A 20,670-nucleotide genomic window follows, 5' to 3' on the forward strand; every position below is an offset into this window, starting at 1 on the left:
TGGGTACATCTCAGTTTTGGTGAAACCATTTACACCATGTCAATGACAGGTGTAAATAGACGACCCTAAATGTGCCGAGTGATGCACATAACTGATGATATTCTATTAGTACACACGTCACTTGGAGACACGCCCGTGGCCTGCCCTTTTTCCACTCATGTATTACCCCTCCCCCCACTGCCACCCACGTAGTTACATGCTACAGCGCTACAACACATAGGAATTACTTTATACAATAACGCCTAGTGCACATTTGTGGGTAACTACCAATTTTCGGCGCCTGTGGCACATGTAAGCACTGCACATATCTAGGTGCCAGTTTATAGAATTACTCTATATTGTGTAAAAGTAGCTGCCTGATTTCTAGGGGGCTAATATTCAGACCGCGGGAGTTAGCCTGGCTGCCTCCCACGGTCAGTGCTGAGCCCGGATATTCAATGCCGGGCCGTTTCTGGTGACCGGCTTTGAATATCTGTTTTATTTTTGGCTGGTTTAAACTTAACTGGCCAAGCCGATATTCAACACTGGCAGATTAAGTTTAAACTGGACAAAGATAAGCCTATTATTTCGGCGGGCCAATTAAGCCGCCAAACAGCCGGCGAAGCACTGAATATTCGCAGATAGCTGGCTATATTGCGTGATATAGCCTGTTGTGTATCTGGACTTCAGCAGGAGGGGGCCAGAGCCAGAGTGAGGGGGCACATTTTAGCCCCCCCCCGGCGACGCCGACCCCCCCCCCCCCCCGCCAACTTTGACTCCTCCCCCTACCGCCGCCCGTCTCCACCCTCTCCCGCCGCCAACCCTCCCCCGCGGCCGTCGCCTACCTTTGCTGGCGGGGGACCCCAACCCCCGCCAGCTGAGGTCCTCTCTTCCGGTGCAGCAAAGCTTCCTTCAGTTTCAAATTCTGAGTCTGACATCCTGCACGTTGTACGTGCAAGACGTCAGACTCAGAACAGGAAGCTTTGCTGCAACGGAAGAGAGGACCTCGGCTGGCGGGGGTTGGGGTCCCCCGCCATCAAAGATAGGCGACGGTGGGTTGGCGGTGGGAGGGGGGGTGGAGAGGGTCATCGACAGGGGGTCCAGGGCCAAATCTAAGGGGGGGCCCAGGCCCCCGTGGCCCCACGCAGATACGCCCCTGGCGCTGACCACGAATACTCAGCGGGAAATGACCAGTATTCATGGCTAGCTGGTTAAGCTCTATTTCACCAGCCAGGAGCCATTCCTGTCTGGATAAATAGTGCTGAGTATCAGGTGGCATGTGCCTACATGCATGTACACTGGACAGGCTCAGGTCCCTTAGAAAGTCACCCCCTTAGTGAATTTATCCTGTTAAAATGGGGTGATAACACCGGCTTCAAGTAAGCCTCAGTGATTGTTTTCCCCATAACTACAGAATGGAGACAAATCCCTTTTGAAGGAGTCCCAAATGAGTGTCAGAAATCTCCTCAAAAACAGCCATGCCTTGCTATTCCCTGCACAAATGTCTGCAGTTCATGAAGGGCCCTGTCTGTGTTTGGAATATTGGAATGATTTCCTGCCATCCTGGATGAAGATGATGCAAAAATCACTTATTCTTTAAGATGTCCTAAGAGGCAAAGAAGAATTTTGTAAGACTGTCCGCTGTGGCTTTGATGAGAACATAATTAAAGTTACTGACTGAGCCATCCACATGTTAGAGCCAGATAACAATGTAATTGACTGTAATGATGTATGTGCTGAAGGACAATAACCGGGAAATCAATGTGACTGAAGCCAAATTTGACCAAGGTAATTTTATTCATATTTCTAGCATTGTGCAGTTAGCAATGCTAGGGCCAAAAACATAGATTTTTTTTTAAAGATTGACTTGGCTTGAAAGCAAAATATTTATGCTGCTTTCCCCAAATTTATCCCATGTTTGATTTCTGCTTTCAAACACGATCACTCACAGTATAAACATCTGTGTTCATTTATGTGGAAAAAGATTTTAGAAGAGGCCACCCAAGTTGTGCAGCAGGAATGCACATACACTAGTTTTTAAAAAGGGAAGGATTGTGCATATTTTTAAAACTGTGGTTAGAGCACAGGTCTTGCAATCCAGAGGTGGCCAGTTCAAATCCCACTGCTGCTCCTAGTGATCTTGGGCAAGTCACTTAACCCTCCATTGTCTCAGGTACAAACTTAGATTGTGAGCCCTCCTGGGACAGAGAAATATCCAGTGTACCTGAATGTAACTCACCTTGAGCTACTACTGAAAAAGGTGTGAGCAAAATCTAAACAAATAAATAAATAAACATACACATTTATACATGCACAAATTTCATGCCTAATTGTACATGTTTATGCACATTTGTTAAGTACAAACTCTGTCCCCAGGAATGACTCCAGCAAGATTAAATGTATGCACATGTGAAGAGCAGTTTTACAATCTGGACATTCGCGTTTATATGTCCCTTGCAGACTTACCGACTACTGCTACTACTACTACTAATCATTTCTATAGTGCTACTAGACATACACAGCAATGTACACATCATATGCAGGTACTTTCTCTGTCCCTAGAGGGCTCACAATCTAAGTTTTTGTACCCGGGGCAATGGAGGGTTAAGTGACTTGTCCAAGTTCACAAGGAGCTGCAGTGAACTACCTAGAAAACTGCCAGTAGGGCACCCAGGTGCTCTTCTGTAATGGCACATGTGACATTGTAAACAGGGCTAAAATTTTAGCACCGTAAAAAATCCGAGGTAAGCCATAAAAAATCCGCACCCAACTGTGGGTGCGAGGACTTACACCAATTGAAACCTGGTGTAAATCCTGGTGCACTAGTAGGGTGCAGTTCCCCCAAATTCTGTAACACTGCGTACATCTTGTGAGAACGCCCCTGACCCACCCATTCCTCTCCTGTGGCCATGCCCCCTTTTGGGTTGCGCACTATGGAGCCGATTTTCAGACCGTGGGAGTTGGAGTGGCTAACTCCCACAGTCAGTGTTGAGGCTCAGATATTCAATGCCGGGCCGTTTCTGGTGACCGACATTGAAAATGCAGTTTATTTCTGGCCGATTTCAAGATAACCAGCTAAGTCAATGTTCAAACTTAGCCGGTTTTCGTGAAACCAGCCAAAGATATTCTATGGTTTCATATGGCCAAATATGGCTGCTAAACTCGCTTTAAAAATCAGCGGGTAGCCGGTTATAGCACGGTATAACCGTTTATCCTCTAGTTGCTAATTCTCGGCATGTTACCACATGTCTTGTCTTTCTCTTATATACCGCCTTGATGCACCCATGAACAGTGGTATATATCAAATGTCAATTAAATAAATAAAATTAAATACATTTGGATAGAGAAAGCTAATTAAAAAGTGAAGACTCAAACTATATAGACAGGCTACAAGGAAGCCTTTGAGTGTTTTTTATACATGTTGAAGAGTAGTGGCAAAAGTGCATTAGAAGTGATAAATTCCCAGATAAGGAGCCCGTTCAATGATAGGGTCTGTTCTGAAGTGTGCATTTTCAAAGGCTGTTAATGTTCACTGTGGCACTTAAACAACTTGATGTGTCCCTGGCAAACTTTATTAATCAGATCATTATCTGCATTGTCAAGTAAGCCTTCAGAAAAGCCTCTTATGGTTTCAAATTGTAGGTCTTCAAAAACATAAGAAAGGGATGAGTTGATTTTCAGAAATAAACCATGTCATAGATGGTTGTTCTTGAAGAGGTTTACTCTACAGCCTAATATATTTATATAAGCTGGGAAGGTAATTTTACAACAGGTAATGAAAGAACAATTTATTTAGATTTTGCTCACACCATTTTCAGTAGTAGCTCAAGGTGTGTTAACATTCAGGTACTGTGGATATTTCTCTGTCCCAGGAGAGCTCACAATCTAAGTTTGTACCTGAGGCAATGGAGGGTTAAGTGGCTTGCCCAAGATCACAAGGAACAGCAGTGGGATTTGAACCGGCCACCTCTGGATGGCAAGACTGGTGCGCTAACCACTAGGCCACTCCTCCACTCCACAATAGTTCATAGGTTGCAGCAGTTTTATAAAGACAACATATAAGTCCATGGCGATTTTAGAAAGCCACTATTTACGCATGGCGATTAAGGGAGTCGTAATGACATAGTAATACCTAAAAAGGTAGGGGCCTTAGCACGTGTCCTATGTTATACCTATGGACCACGTGATACTTAGCACATGCTAATGATCATTGACATGCACTAAGTTTTAGTAAAGACCTGCATGGTCCATCCAGTTTGCCTAACAAGGTGGCCAGAGCTGTACCTGCCACTTCGCACAGGTTACAATCTTTCGGTCCCAATATTCAGACCATGGGAAGTATCCAGGCTGCCTCCCGTGGTCTGTGTTGAGCCCAGATATTCAATGCCAGGCCATTTCTGGTGATCTGGATGTTTTTTGTCTGGTTTAAATTTAACCGGCTAAGTCAATATTCAGCACTGGCCGGTTAAGTTTAAACTGGCCAAAGATATTCCAGCTATTTCATCACCCTAATTTGTCCTCCAAACTTAGCCAGCAATATGCTGAATATGGGCAGATAGCCAGTTATATTGTGAGATATAACAGGCTATCCGCTAACCCCTGGATTATTTTAGCAAAGCCTTTGACACAGTTCCGCACAGGCAACTGATAAATAAACTGAGTGTCCTTCGTATGGGACATAAAGTGACTGACTGAGCTAAACACTGCTTAAATGAGAGGAGACAGAGGATAGTGGTAAATGGAGCTTGCTCTGAGAAAAGAGATGTTATCAGTGGTGTACCGCAGGGATCGGTTCTCAGCCGGCCCATTTTAGCATCTTTTGTGAGTGACATTGTAGTCAGGCTACCTGGTAAGGTTTGTCTCTTTGCAGAAGATACCAAACACTATAATAAGGTGGACACCCCGGAGGGTGTGGACAGCATGAGGAATGATCTAGCGAAGCTTGACGAATGGTCTGAAAATTGACAAATAAGATTTGATGCTAAGAAATGTTGGGTCTTGCACTTGGGTTACAATAATCCAAGGGAACGGTATAGTATAAGGAGTGAAGTGCTTCTGTCATAGGCGCCCGGTATCAGAGGCTTGGGGAGGATCGGATCCTGATGACGACGCCCACACGACCCAGTTCCACCCGCCTGCGGCTCGCCGCTCATCCCAACTGCCTGCCCTCTTCTCTCCCTCAAGATCCCTTTCCTTTTTTTTCTTTTAAATTTACCTCCAGTCCGGCAGCGCAGTGACAGCGTCAGTGAAAGCGCTCCCAGTAAAAGTGCTTCCCTTCGCTCAGTGTCCTGCCTTCTTCTGACGTCATAATGTCAGAAGAAGGCGGGTTACTGAGCAAAGAGAAGCGCTTTCACTGATGCTGCGCTGCCAGACTTCGGAGGTAAATTTAAAAGAAAAAAAAAAGGAAAGGGATCTTGGGGGGGAGAAGAGGGTGGGCAGTTGGGGCAGGGGAGAGACGGGAGATGGATGGGATGGCAGGGCTCAGGGAGAGAGGGAAATTGCTGGGGGCAGGGGAGAGAGGAACATGGATGGGAGGGCAGGGCAGGGCTCAGGGAGAGAGGGGAATTGCTGGATATGGATGAATGGAGGGGGCAGGGGAGAGAGGGACATGGATGGGAGGGCAGGGCTCAGGGAGAGAGGGGAATTGCTGGATATGGATGCATGGAGGGGGCAGGGGAGAGAGGGACATGGATGGGAGGGCAGGGCAGGGCTCAAGGAGAGAGGGGAATTGCTGGATATGGATGAATGGAGGGGGCAGGGGAGAGAGGGACATGGATGGGAGGGCAGGGCTCAGGGAGAGAGGGGAATTGCTGGATATGGATGAATGGAGGGGGCAAGGGAGAGAGGGACATGGATGGGAGGGCAGGGCTCAGGGAGAGAGGGGAATTGCTGGATATGGCTGAATGGAGGGGGCAGGGGAGAGAGGGACATGGATGGGAGGGCAGGGCTCAGGAAGAGAGGGGAATTGCTGGATATGGATGAATGGAGGGGGCAGGGGAGAGAGGAGCATGGATGGACATGGATGGTGGGACTGGGCCCAGGGAGAGAGCAGAAATTGCTGGGCACAGAGGGGAGGGGAGGGAAGAGAGAGGAAGGAGATGAGATGAGGGAAAAGGAAAAGAGGAGAAAAACTTCACATGGATGGAGAAAATAGGCAGAAGCTGGATCCACTGGACAGTCAAGTCTGCGGAGGACCCAGCTTTTACTTACGGATGTAGGATAAGAAATGAAGAAGAAAGGCGGAAAGTAAAGAAATAAATGGAAAGGAAGCCCTGGAAACAGAGTTAAGAGGACAGATAGCAGCAGAATCAGATACTGGGCCAGCATGATCAGAAAAACAAAGTCACCAGACAACAAAGGTAGAAAAGATCATTTTATTTTCATTATAGTGTTTGGAATATGTCCACTTTGAGAATCAGGTGCCCAACATTAAAAGTTTATATTTATTTACTTATTTATGGCATTTTATCCCACATTAAACATGAATTAGAGTGTTTTGTGGCTGTACATGAGAATTGTGATATTATGATCCCTTGTTTCATAATGTTGACAGTCTGCATTTTCCATATGGGTGGTATATTGGTGTATTAGGTTCTGCCCAGTGTAATATTTATGGTACAGTAAGGTTCTGAGTGTGTTTTTGCACAAAGTTGTGCATAGTGTTTTGCAGTTGAGCGATTGTGGTTAGTATATGCTTTGAGCAACCACTTTATTCTTTGACATATGATACATATCTAATATCTAAATTTAATAAAAGGTATTAATTGTGACTTTTATTTTTATTTATTTTTTCTGTGTGTTATCAGACAATTATGGATTTAAGCCCCACCCCTGGCCCCTCCACTAACCCCGCCCCCCCTTTAGCCTCCCCAAACAGTTGGGCCAACGACCACCTATGGCTTCTGTGTACAAAAGAAGAGCAGGACTTGGGGGTGATTGTGTCCAAAGACCTTAAGGTGGCCAAGCAGGTAGAAAAGGCGATGGTCAAAGCCAGAAGGATGCTTGGCTGCATAGGGAGAGGGATGACCAGCAGGAAAAAAGAGGTGATAGTGCCCTTGTATAAGTCTCTGGTGAGGCCCATTTGGAATACTGTGTCCAATTCTGGAGACCGCACTTATGAAAAGATATAAACAGGATGGAGTATTCCTGCGATTATAATTCATGACACCTTAATTAAAACTTTAGCTAATGGAGATGACCTGATGCTTTTGTTGACTCGGCCAGAGGAGGTAATGCCCAATTTGTTACAGCTAATTACAACATTTGACTCAGGGTTTACATTGAATTATCAGAAATCAGTGGCACTCCCTTTGCAACAAGATGTTCAGATGAACTGGAAAGGCACTTTCCCATTTACATGGGCAGTGGATATTATAAAATATCTTGGGATACAAATCCCTCGTAATTTGACTAGCCTATATGTCATAAATTTTCATTGTCTTTTGGAGGACATGCTGGGAAAACTATAGATTTGGAAGGCATACACTGGGGGTGCTGTACTCTCAGGGGCCTTCAAAATTTATCCTTTAGTGAGAACTGGCTGGCAAATGTGGAGCTGGTTATGCCGATGACATCATTTATCTGCAGCTGTGACCCCCTATCTCTCACTTAGCAATAATCCTGGAATGGGGCGCAGCATTTTCACCTCATAGGCGATGCATGGAGTACTGTATCTGTCCCATGAATTAATGGACGAGGCAGCTATAAAATCATTTGTGGATCTGCAGAGGACTATTTTGCACATTTTCAGCTATACTATTATGTGTGCTCTCTTACCTGAATTGATTTGACTGAGGATGTCCAAGATCTGCTGGCAGAAGCGCTCTCGCTGGGAGCACAGCTTAAAGTTCCCTTAGCCTTGCATCATAAATTTCTGTAGGAAACCACAGAGGAATTGAACTGCACTCACATCTCCATGCAATGGTCCGTAGACCTAGGATGTTGCATCTTGGAACAACAGCTGAAGGCCTTTCTCTTAGACCTATGAAACTGCACAGTCAATATAAATCTTCAGGAAACCCTATACAAATTTGCACTTCAACTATATGTTTCACCCCACAGAGCTCGACAAGCAGGTATGAGCACAGCAGACCTATGTTCTAAATATCCAACCACAGATGCCACACTGGGACACATGTTCTGCCATTGTCCAGCAGTACAACAATTTTGGGCCTGGCTGTTACAGTTTCTTGACTTATGTCAGACGGGGGCAGGCCCAGGTCAGGAAAGGAGAGACGTCCTGAAGACTCGGCGGCAATCAGATGTTCTTCTTTCCCGTGCAGCGCCTTCACACAGAGGTGTGAGGCGCTGCGCGGGCCCGGTAAGGCGGAGGGGGGCCCAGTGGAGGGGGGAGCGGCGGCGACAACCTCAGGGGGGCGGTGGGGGCGGGGCACGGGGTGGAGGATGGCGGGAGGCGGAGCTGTGGGAGAAAGAGTAGAGAGAAAGGAAGAGAGGAAGGGAGGGGGGTCGGGCTGCTAAAATTTTGATTTTTCATGCAGGAGAAGCGGGGACCTCGGGCGGGGAGGGGGCAAGGCCATCCATACAGGACGCAAGGCCGCCAATACAGGACGCTCCTGCAACGTGTTTGTGTTTTGGGGTTTTTGTTGTTGTTGTTTTGACGTTTGTGGCATGCGCAGAGCAGCAGCATAACGCTTGTCTGCTCTGCGCATGCTTTAGGGGCTGATTACCGATGGGGATTACACCAGTTTAATGCATTGTACTTTACAATACCGCACCGAACATGTGTGACTTGTTTTTTTTGTGCATTCCTCGTTTTTTCAAATTTGTTAAGGACTTTTACGTTTTAGATTTTTTTACGTTTGGTTGATGCATCTGGGCCTAAGTGTTGAATATCAGCTCTTAACCACAAAAGTGCTGACTCCACCCCGAACTGTCCACAGGATAGCTGTCTTTGTGTTTAGCAGTTTGTGGTGAAATTAAGCACCTCTGAATATCAATGGATAGCCCTGAACAAGTGATTCAGCTGTTTCTATCCAGTTAAATCACTTTGAATATTGACGCCTATCCACCCAATATTAAGCGCTATGCAACCGGCCAGGAACGGTTCCTGGCTGGTTAAATAGTGCTTAACCGGCTATCCAGGAATATTCAGTGGGAGATAGCCAGTTATCTCCTGCTAAATATTCCCGGTCAGCGCATAGTGGATAACCGACTATATCACATGGTATAGCCAGTTATGTGCGAATATTCAGCATATCGCTGGCTAAGTTTGGCGACCAACTTGAGCCACCCAAGTAGCAGGTCTATTTTTGGCCAGTTTCAACTTAACTTGCCAGCGCTGAATTTTGACTTGACCAGTTAAGTTGAAACTGGCCAAAAATAAACCGGAAACAGCCCAGCATTGAAAATGAAGGCTCGGCGCCGACCGCAGAAGTGAGCCTAACTCCAGCGGTCTGAATACCGGCCCCCTATATATCTAAATCTTGAATTTCCATTTCTGAATGACTGGTTGAAATTCAGATGACACGTTCACCTTGTATAGAAGGGCTATGCACGCAAGAACAAGTGAATAGGCCAATCTGACTGACTGACATTGCCTTCTCCGGCAGTTGAAATCTGGACATGGGATTTACACAAGAAAATATTGCACCCGCCTGTAAAAGATTGGCATCCTTACAATCCTGTTTATAACTCGCAGTTTAGCACCCTCTGCTCCTATTCAATTTTGCAAAAGTGCTTTTATTGAATGATTCATTTTATGAAAGGTTTACTACAAAGTACACAATAATTTGTGACGTTCTGGCCAATAGTTTATGTAACATAGAGGGAAAAATCACCTTGATCTGTCACTCAAACTGATTACACTGCTTGGATCAGACAGTGACTGAATAGCCTCAAACGGAGCTGCTGCCAGTCACAATTGCTAAGCAGGTCATCATTAAACTGAAATATTTTTGCTCTGTGTTTTACATCTTCTGTGGAGCAGAAAACAGATGAGAAAAGTGTCTCCATGATGTTTAGGGGGTTCAAATTGTTGCCGTAGGTGGAAGGAAACCGTAGAACAGTACATCTTTCTTTAAATATACACCTGCTTTTAATGATAAATGTTCCCACTTCTTCAGGCAGGAGTTCTTCTAGGTAATGTACGGGACATTATTCATAGCTGTATTTAAGTCCATTTTTGAAATTCCATTGAATTAAAGATCGATAAAAACTATGATTACTACAATTCATAAAATAAATCCAAATTCTTTCAGTCCAAGAATGTCTAAATGCTCACAATCTAGGTTGGTTTCCCCAAACAGGTATTTTAAATACTTCTGTGAAATGTTTTGGCAATGATAGAGCAATACTGAATTAAGATGTTAGCATTCCAAGAGAAGTCTTCGACCACAGATTTCAAGCAAATGTATCCATAACAGAAAAACTAAAACTCTGGGGCATACAGCTTATTCGTGGAGCGCTATAAGCGCATAATTGCTAAAAAAAAAAAACCCTACAAGAAAGCCACAGTGTTCCCATTTGGTGCAGAACAAATCACTCGTGCTCAGTGTGCACCTCACAATACAGCTGTAGCCCTCTTCCAGCTACTCATCACCTACAGAAACAGTTCTCAGTTATCCAGGTCCCTGCTTCACTGAGCTTCTAGGCTATGGATTCTCTGATAGAAGAAAGGGATAATTACTTGTCCCTCTAATTACTGACCCATCTCCCTCCTTCCTTTTCTCTCCAAATTACTTGAGCGTGCTGTTCACCGCTGCTGCCTTGATTTTCTCTCCTCACATGCTATTCTTGACCCACTACAATCTGGTTTTCGCCCTCTCCACTCAACCAAAACTGCGCTTACTAAAGTCTCCAATGACCTATTACTGGCTAAATCCAGAGGTCAATATTCCATCCTTATTCTTCTTGATCTTTCCGCTGCTTTTGACACTGTCGATCACAGCATACTTCTCGATACCCTGTCCTCACTTGGATTCCAGGGCTCTGTCCTTTCCTGGTTCTCTTCCTACCTCTCCCTCCACACCTTTAGTGTTCACTCTGGTGGATCCTCTTCTACTTCTATCCCTCTGCCTGTCGGCGTACCTCAGGGGTCTGTTCTTGGTCCCCTCCTCTTTTCTATCTACACTTCTTCCCTTGGTTCATTAATCTAATCCCATGGCTTTTCCTACCATCTCTATGCTGATGACTCCCAAATCTACCTTTCTACCCCTGATATTTCACCTTGCATCCAAACCAAAGTTTCAGCGTGCTTGTCTGACATTGCTGTCTGGATGTCTCAACGCCACCTGAAATTAAATATGACCAAAAACGAGCTTCTCATTCCCCCCCCCCCCAAACCCACCTCCCCGCTCCCCCCGTTTTCTATTTCTGTTGATGGCTCTCTCATTCTCCCTGTCTCCTCAGCTCGAAACCTTGGGGTCATCTTTGACTCTTCTGTCTCTTTCTCTGCTCATATCCAGCAGATCGCCAAGACCTGTCGTTTCTTTCTTTACAACATCCGTAAAATCGCCCCTTTCTTTCTGAGCACTCTACCAAAACCCTCATCCACACCCTTGTCACCTCTCATTTAGACTACTGCAATCTGCTTCTTGCTGGCCTCCTACTTAGTCACATCTCCCCTCTCCAGTCAGTTCAAAACTCTGCTGCCCGTCTCGTCTTCCGCCAGGGTCGCTTTACTCATACTACCCCTCTCCTCAAGTCACTTCACTGGCTCCCTATCCGTTTTCGCATCCTGTTCAAACTTCTTCTACTAACCTATAAATGTACTCACTCTGCTGCTCCCCAGTATCTCTCCACACTCGTCCTTCCCTACACCCATTCCTGTGCACTCCGTTCCCTGGATAAATCCTTCTTATCTGTTCCCTTCTCCGCTACTGCCAACTCCAGACTTCGCTCCTTCTGTCTTTCTGTGCCCTACGCCTGAAATAGACTTCCTGAGCCCCTACGTCTTGCCCCATCCTTGACCATCTTTAAATCTAGATTGAAAGCCCACCTCTTTAACATTGCTTTTGACTCGTAAACACTTGCTTGGAGAACGCTATGGTTCTCCAAGCAAGTGGCTGAGAAAATAAAGGCTAAAGAGTTGGCGTTCCAGAAATACAGAAAAACTCAAGACGAGGAACACGGGGAGGAATACCAGAGGAAACTGAAAGAAGCCAAGAGAGAGGTACGTCTGGCGAAAGCGCAAGCGGAAGAAAAATTGCCAAAAAAAGGTAAGGAGGGGTGACAAAAATTTCTTCAGGTATATTAGTGAAAGGAGAATGACTAAAAAGGGAATTGTGAGACTAAAAGATACTGCAAACCGCTATGTAGATAATGATGAAGAAAAGGCAAATTTGCTAAATAGATACTTTTGTTCTGTTTTTACTGAAGAAAATCCAGGAGAAGGACCACGATGGACTGGCAAAAGTTCATTTGAGAATGGAGTGGATATAGCACCATTCACAGAAGAGAGTGTGTATCAACAACTAGAAAAACTAAAGGTGGACAAAGCCGTGGGACCAGATGGGATCCACCCCAGGATATTGAGGGAGCTCAGAGAGGTTCTGGCGGGTCCTCTTAAAGATTTATTTAATAAATCCTTAGAAATGGGAGAGGTTCCGAGGGATTGGAGAACGGCGGAGGTGGTCCCTCTTCACAAAAGTGGCGATAGGGAAGAAGCTGGAAACTACAGGCCGGTAAGCCTCACATCGATTATTGGAAAAGTAATGGAAGCGATGCTGAAGGAAAGGATAGTGAATTGCCTGGAAGAAAATGAGTTGCAAGATCCGAGACAACATGGTTTTACCAAAGGGAAATCATGCCAAACGAATCTCATTGAATTCTTTGATTGGGTGACTGGAGAATTGAACCGTGGACATGCTATAGATGTAATCTACTTAGATTTCAGCAAGGCTTTTGACATGGTTCCCCACAGGAGGCTCTTAAATAAACTGGATGGGCTGAAGATAGGACCCAAAGTGGTGAACTGGATTAGGAACTGGTTGACGGACAGGCGCCAGAGGGTGATGGTGAATGGAGTTCGCTCGGAGGAGGGAAAGGTGAGTAGTGGAGTGCCTCAGGGATCGGTGCTGGGGCCGATTCTGTTCAATATATTTGTGAGTGACATTGCCAAAGGGTTAGAAGGTAAAGTTTGCCTATTTGCGGATGATACTAAGATTTGTAACACAGTGAACACCCCGGAGGGAGTGGAAAACATGAAAAAGGATTTGAAAAAGCTAGAAGAATGGTCTAAGGTTTGGCAATTAAAATTCAATGCGAAGAAATGCAAAGTGATGCACTTAGGGAGTAGAAATCCAAGAGAGGCGTATGTGTTAGGCGGTGAGAGTCTGCTAGGTACGGATGGGGAGAGGGATCTTGGGGTGATAGTATCTGAGGATCTGAAGGCGATGAAACAGTGTGACAAGGCGGTGGCCGTAGCTAGAAGGTTACTAGGCTGTATAGAGAGAGGTGTGACCAGCAGAAGAAAAGAGGTGTTGATGCCCCTGTACAAGTCGTTGGTGAGGCCCCACCTGGAGTATTGTGTTCAGTTTTGGAGGCCGTATCTTGCTAAGGATGTAAAAAGAATTGAAGCGGTGCAAAGAAAAGCTACGAGGATGGTATGAGATTTGCGTTACAAGACGTATGAGGAGAGACTTGCGGACCTGAACATGTATACCCTGGAGGAAAGGAGAAACAGGGGTGATATGATACAGACCTTCATATATTTGAAAGGTATTAATCCGCAAACAAACCTTTTCTGGAGATGGGAAAGCGGTAGAATGAGAGGGCATGAAATGAGATTGAAGGGGGGCAGACTCAAGAAGAATGTCAGGAAGTATTTTTTCACGGAGAGGGTGGTGGATGCTTGGAATGCCCTCCCGCGGGAGGTGGTGGAGATGAAAACGGTAACGGAATTCAAACATGCGTGGGATAAACATAAAGGAATCCTGTGCAGAAGGAATGGATCCTCAGGAGCTTAGCCTAGAATGGGTGGCAGAGCTGGTGGTTGGGAGGCGGGGCTAGTGCTTTGCAGACTTATACAGTCTGTGCCAGAGCTGGTGGTGGGAGGCGGGACTGGTAGTTGGGAGGCGGGGATAGTGCTGGGCAGACTTATATGGTCTGTGCCAGAGCTGGTGGTAGGAGGCGGGACTGGTAGTTGGGAGGCGAGGATAGTGCTGGGCAGACTTATATGGTCTGTGCCAGAGCTGGTGGTGGGAGGTGGGACTGGTAGTTGGGAGGTGAGGATAGTGCTGGGCAGACTTATACAGTCTGTGCCAGAGCTGGTGGAGGGAGGCGGGGTTGGTGGTTGGGAGGCGGGGATAGGGCTGGCCAGACTTATACGGGCTGTGCACTGAAGAGGACAGTACAAATAAAAAAGTAGCAATATGAATTTATCTTCTTGGGCAGACTGGATGGACCGTGCAGGTCTTTTTCTGCCGTCATCTACTATGTTTACTATGTATCCACTCGCCTCCACCTACCCTCCTCTCCTCTTTCCTCTACACATTAATTGATTTGTTTGCTTTATTTTTTGTCTACTAGATTGTAAGCTCTTTGAGCAGGGACTGTCTTCTATGTTTGTGCAGCGCTGCGTACGCTTTGTAGCGCTATAGAAATGCTAAATAGTAGTAGTAGTAATTAACTTGAGGACCCAAAAGGTCTTTTCTGAGTAACTGTCTTTAAAGCACAATAATGACTATGTGAGGGAGTCTATAAGATGGAGATACTTCCCCTTAAGGACACAGTCCCACCCATGAGGAAAGTGACAGGGAGGGTTGGAGCCATGAGGGTATGGCTCAAGGCACAGCTAGGTTAAGGGGGCTCAAAGGGAAGCAGTGAAGGCCCACTCCATATGCCTTCACTGTCTGTCTGTCAACTGCAACAGCTAGGTAAGCCAGATTTAACTTGGGACCTTGAAGCAGGGGCAAAGTCAGCCCTCCAATTTTGGGGAGAGGGCCAAGGTGGATTGGGCACATTCTATCCTCTCTCCCCCACCCCTCATGTATTAAAAATACCTTTGCTGGCAGGAATGTTTTTTATTTTTATTTTTTATTAAATGTGATCTTAGCTATTCTGTGCGTGTTCAGGGGTTAGTTACTACTTGCCTTAAGGGAGTAATATACAATATTTGCCTCAATGTGTGTAAGATAACAAAATCATGTGTTATTTTACCATAATGCACATTAATATAAATCAACACAGACTTTATTCAAATTGCATAATAATGAGGCATCTCATTATTATGTAATTTGAATAAAGAACTCATGTTGAACTTCACAATGCCAGATTGTTGGTGATGTTATTTTTTCCTGCTTGAGTGCATCAGACCATTAAGGCACAGCCCAGTGTTCTCTTGCCCCATCTTAAAGGGACTGGAGTCTAATAGTTTCTGTGTGGAAACCTCTCCATACCCTGGTCAAGAGCTGTCATCCCTCAGACCCAGAACAAGCCTCCTGCCATCTCTGAAGACCTTCCAAGACCCAATCAAGATCCCTTAGACCAGTGGTTCCCAAACCTGATCCTGGAGGTATCCCATTCCCAGCCAGTCAGCATTTCAGGATATCCATAATGAATATTCATGAGATAGATTTACATGAGTTGGAGGCTGCCACTTGAAGTCTCAGCAGCCATTTTGAAGCGGCGCTGGCAGAGAGTGGTCAGCAGCATCAACAGGCAGGAAAGAGGGGTTCTTTCCTGCCCTGAAGAGGCCATTAGACCACCAGGGCATGATAAGGTACATGAGGGGAGGGCACACTGATGCCTGCCCACCCACTAGCTAGCTAGCCAGCCAGCCAGCCTGCCCACCTGCAAGCCAGTCTTCCTGCAAACCCGGACAAATGGGCAGGCTGGCAAAACCTGCCCGGATGCCCCGTGGTACCCTCAGAAAGAGCACCAAACACAGAAGAAAGCAGTCCTCCGCAATGGAAAGTCCAAGAGAAGGGGACAGCGAAGGTGAAAAAATATGATGATGCTAATTAAACTTCTACTGGACTCAAGAAAAGTTCACAGCAAGAGTTTAATATTCAAAAAAATGGACTCGACACGAATCGTGTTTCGGCCACTCTGGCCTGCCTCAGGAGTCCCTAAAACAGAGCTTAGAGTTCTATTCAGCTTTTGAAAGTTGTATCCATGGTCATTTACATGCGTTTGTAATATTTTAATGTTCTTAAGTTCTACATAGATATATCAATTTGTGTCTTTTATTTACATTATTTTTTTTATTTTTTTTTATTTGCATTATTATTATTGCTATTGTATTATTTATGCTGAGTTATGATAATTTATTTTGTAGTGTTTTAGGGACTCCTGAGGCAGGCCAGAGTGGCCGAAACACGATTCATGTGGAGTCCACTTTTTTGAATAATAAACTCTTGCTGTGAACTTTTCTTGAGTCCAGTAGAAGTTTGATTGGCATCATCTATTTTGTCACCTTCGCTGTGTCCTTCTCTTAGACCCTCAATAAGAGGACATGTTCGGGTAAACCTGAACATATGGTTACCCTACCTGGGAGCATCTGATCACACGTCAGCAGCCCAGTGCTCCAAAGTAGTAAAATAACACAGCTTGCAAGGCTAATCATAAGTTGTGTTCAGGGCTGCTTTTACCAATGGGCAAAGGGGGCAGCTGCCCTGGGCCCCTTCATAAAAGGGCCCAGCCACCCAGTTGCCTACTGATAAATTTAGTCCTGAGTTCAGCACCTCTTTTTCTCTGTGTCTACTCCCTGCTGCTTCCAGTGTGATTCCAGCATTTCTGCCTCTCCCTCTCCATGAAGCCCTTTGTGCTTGTTTCCCATCATCAGTAGCAGCAGTGAGTCTAGCAGTCAGTCTTATGTCTGCATTAGGACCTTTCCTCTGGTGTGCCCCGCCTATGCGGAAACAGGAAGTTGCATCAGAGGTAGTGGAGTGCACCAGAGGAAAGGCCCTAATGCAGGCAGAAGGCTAATTGCTAGACTCGCTGCTGCTACTACTGGTGATGGGAGATGCATCAAAAGGGCCTCGGTGAGAGAGGGAGGGGTAAATGCTGGAACCACGCGAGGAATGGTGGGAAGTAGAGTTAGAGAGAGAGAGAGAAAGAGAGAGTGTCTGCATTGGAAGAGAGGGGGAGAGATGCCGGGCACAAGGGGGTTTGCAGTTTGGAGTGAACAAGGATAGATGTGGCCCCAAGGTTGGGCAGTGTGGGAAGAAAGGAAGAGAGAGGGGTGAAGCTGAACATGGGGAGAGTCAAGGACAGTGAACAGATTCTGGGCAGGGAAGGGGCAGAGACATAAAGACACAGAAGAGCAATGCTGAAAAAAGAGGGGGAAAGATGAGGACACGGGAATAATGCTGGAATAAGGGGGAGATGAGGAAATGGGGACAATGCTGGAAAATGGGGGAGATAGGGGACACGGTAGCAATTCTGAAAATAGGGGGGTGAGATAGGGGCCACAGAGGAGTAAATGCTGGAAACGGGGGAGTTGGGGCCACAGAGAGGCAATGTTGGAAAAGGGGGGGGGGATTGGGACACAGGTAAGAAATCCTGGGAAAGGGTGCAGATGGAGGCAGGAGCAATACTGAAAAAGGGGGGCTGGAAAAGGGGGGGCGGTGAATGCTGTAAAAGTAGGCAGATGGAGACGGGGCAATGCTGAAAAGGGGGAGAGATAGGGATATGGGGGCAATGCTAAAAAAGGGGAGGTGGGGGATACCAAGGGCTATGCTAGAAAAGGAAAGAGATGAGGCCACGGGGGCGATACTGGAAAGTGTGGGAACATGGGGGGCAGTGTTGTAAAAGAGGAGAGATGAGGACACAGAGGGGGGAAGATGATGAACATGGAGGGGGGGATAGGGATAGGGATATAGAAAGGTCATGCTAGACAGGACAGATAAGGATGCAGAGGGAAGAAGGATGATAGACCTGGAGAGAGAAGAAATGTCAGATGGACAGGAAACCCTGCAAAGACTGAAAAAACCAGAGAACAGCAGAAAAGAGACACTGGGACCAAAATTAATGGAAAAATAAAATGCTCAAACAACAAAGGTAGAAAAAAAACATTTTATTGTACAGTATTTTGAATTTATTAATTGGAATATGTCAACTTTTGGAAATTCACATCTCTGATATCTTGCATTTCAGTTTCTGTTTCTCAGGTACAGCTTTACATACAGATTCTGACTTCTTGAGATTTCCAAATCCACTTTATTGCGTTCATATCTCTATTACTGGCTTTACTTGCTCCTCTGAGAATATCACTATATAGAACTAACAAGTAACAATTTGCTGTAAGTAAAAAATACAAGTAGGAAAAAGGACTTCAGTGGCTCAGGTCACGTCTGAAGTGAAACTTGGACTAATGACCCACCTTACTTCTTCATTAGTCCTAAAAAAAAACTTCTTGTATTTAATTGCACAATTTGTTAAAAATTTTTGACAATGTTTTTCTTTTTTCAATAAAGTCCATTTATATTCAAATTCTCCCAGGTAATTATCTGAAGCAGTGCTGCTACACTCTACAGCACAGCTGTTTCACCCTGGCTTCATCGGGAGCGTTTTTACCATTCAGCACTTTCAGTACCCTAAAAGACATGTTTACCAAATTGTTCAAAATAATGCTTACTTGACTGGAATCAACAGAATATAGATAGTTCTTGGTGGAATTTTCTTACCCCGCCGTAGAATATATTTGATCTTAAAGGTATACATTTTCAATAGCAACATTAGTGCAGGCCATTAATGAAAAACAGAGAAAATTGAGGGGGGTTACGGCTGCAGTAGAATGGCCTTAGTGCATGGAAAAGACCCATGTAAGGACGCATTAAGGCCTATTCGTACTACTGCTTAGTAAAAGGACCCCTTTATTTGCTTGGCTATCAGGGCACCATCATGAATATCAGCAGGCATCTGGATAACCTCCGGCAGCCATGCAAACCCCGGATATTCAATTCTATTGCCCAGACTAGGCCCAGAATTGAATATCTGGGTCATATTCTGTCCAGAGCGGACAGCGCCTTTGAGATTGTTGATCACCACAGGCTCAATATTAGCCTGTGCGTTTTCATCAATTTTCAGCCTTCAAGTATTCAAGTATTTCTTTATTGCAATAAATGTTTGAAAATGCATCATTCTTTTTCTTCTTTTTTTTTTCAGGTCTGACGGCTGCAGCCTCTCTTGTATCCCTTGCCTGGGCATTGGCTTCCTACCAGAAAGCTCTCCGCGACTCCCGGGATGACAAGAAACCCATCAGTTACATAGCAGTGATCATCCAGTTCTGCTGGCATTTCTTCACTATTGCAGCCAGGGTCATTACATTTGCTCTCTTTGCCTCAGTTTTCCAGCTCTACTTTGGGATCTTCATTGTCTTGCACTGGTGCATCATGACCTTCTGGATCGTTCACTGCGAGACAGAATTCTGCATCACCAAGTGGGAGGAGATTGTGTTTGATATGGTTGTTGGAATTATTTATATTTTTAGTTGGTTCAATGTCAAGGAAGGAAGGACACGTTGCAGGCTCTTCATTTATTATTTCGTCATCCTTTTGGAAAACACTGCCTTGAGCGCACTCTGGTACCTGTACAAAACCCCCTTGATCTTGAATGCATTTGCTATCCCGGTGCTATGTGTGGTGTTCAGCAGCTTTTTAACAGGAATTGTTTTTATGCTGATGTACTATGCCTTCTTTCATCCCAACGGACCAAGGTTTGGGCAATCACCAAGCTGTGCTTGTGAGGACCATGTTGCCACTTTTCCTGTGCCTCCAGAAGGGGCATCAAACACTCTAAGGTCTATGTCCAACAATCGGAGTATGACCAGTGACCGGGATCAGAAATTTTCAGAAAGGGATGGCTGTGTACCTGTCTTTCAGGTTAGGCCAACAGCCCCCTCTACCCCATCATCCCGGCCACCAAGGATTGAAGAGTCAGTGATTAAAATTGACCTGTTTAGAAATAGGTATCCAGCCTGGGAGAGACATGTGTTGGACAGAAGCCTACGGAAGGCAATATTAGCTTTTGAATGTTCCCCTGCTCCTCCCAGGCTACAGTATAAAGATGATGCCCTCATTCAGGAGCGCCTGGAGTATGAAACCACATTATAAAACTAATAATTACAAAATGAAATTTTAAAAATCTTGTGGGAGCTGCAACGTTACAGTCCGAAATAAGGGTTCATAGAAGGGCTGTGTCAATAACTATACTCAAGTAGATCAGCAGGCTGGGATGTTTTCCATTACAACTGGATGTTTTACATGAATTTTCATCATTATGATTATCATTTGTCCCTCTATTTGACACTGGTTTGTGGCCACCTCAATAAATCAAAGCACAAGTGGGGGGAAGGTTGATATGTTCAAGTCATGTTTATTACCTGCCACCAAAAAGCAGCAAACATTTGATGAAAGTTTCAGACTAAACATTTCTAGTAAAACACAGAATATCAAAAAAAAAGAAAGAAAACAGAAGGTACATTAATGGATAAAAATGTGTCAATACCTGTGAGCAGTACAGGTAAATCTGCCAATAATAAACCATTTAAGGGTAAATGCCTTCTACGACCAGAAAACAGACCAATGCAATTAGCATCATTAATTCCTTCCCTCAGGAATAGCTCAAACAAAATTAGAAATGAAATTGGCAAGTAATAATTTGAAAAATAATGATAAGACTTACTGTCTATGTAAGTCAAAAGTATATATTACAATTACAACCCAATGTCAGTAAAAGAAGTTGCTGATTTTTATTTGTAATAGAAATTCCATGCAGAACATGTACACT

At 45.1% G+C, this 20,670-nt stretch overlaps 1 protein-coding gene across 1 annotated transcript in view; it reads left to right on the top strand.

Annotated features, from left to right (window-relative positions):
• XKR4 (XK related 4) overlaps positions 1-19,994 on the top strand; it is a 475,557-nt gene extending 455,563 nt beyond the window's left edge. The window contains exon 3 of the mRNA XM_030214485.1: positions 19,048-19,994. Within this exon, the coding sequence (XP_030070345.1) occupies positions 19,048-19,994 (947 nt within the window). The remainder of the gene's footprint in view (positions 1-19,047) is intronic.
• The last annotated feature ends 676 nt before the right edge of the window (positions 19,995-20,670 follow it).

The sequence above is a fragment of the Microcaecilia unicolor genome, chromosome 1 (assembly GCF_901765095.1).
Source record: "Microcaecilia unicolor chromosome 1, aMicUni1.1, whole genome shotgun sequence".
NCBI lineage: Eukaryota > Metazoa > Chordata > Amphibia > Gymnophiona > Siphonopidae > Microcaecilia > Microcaecilia unicolor.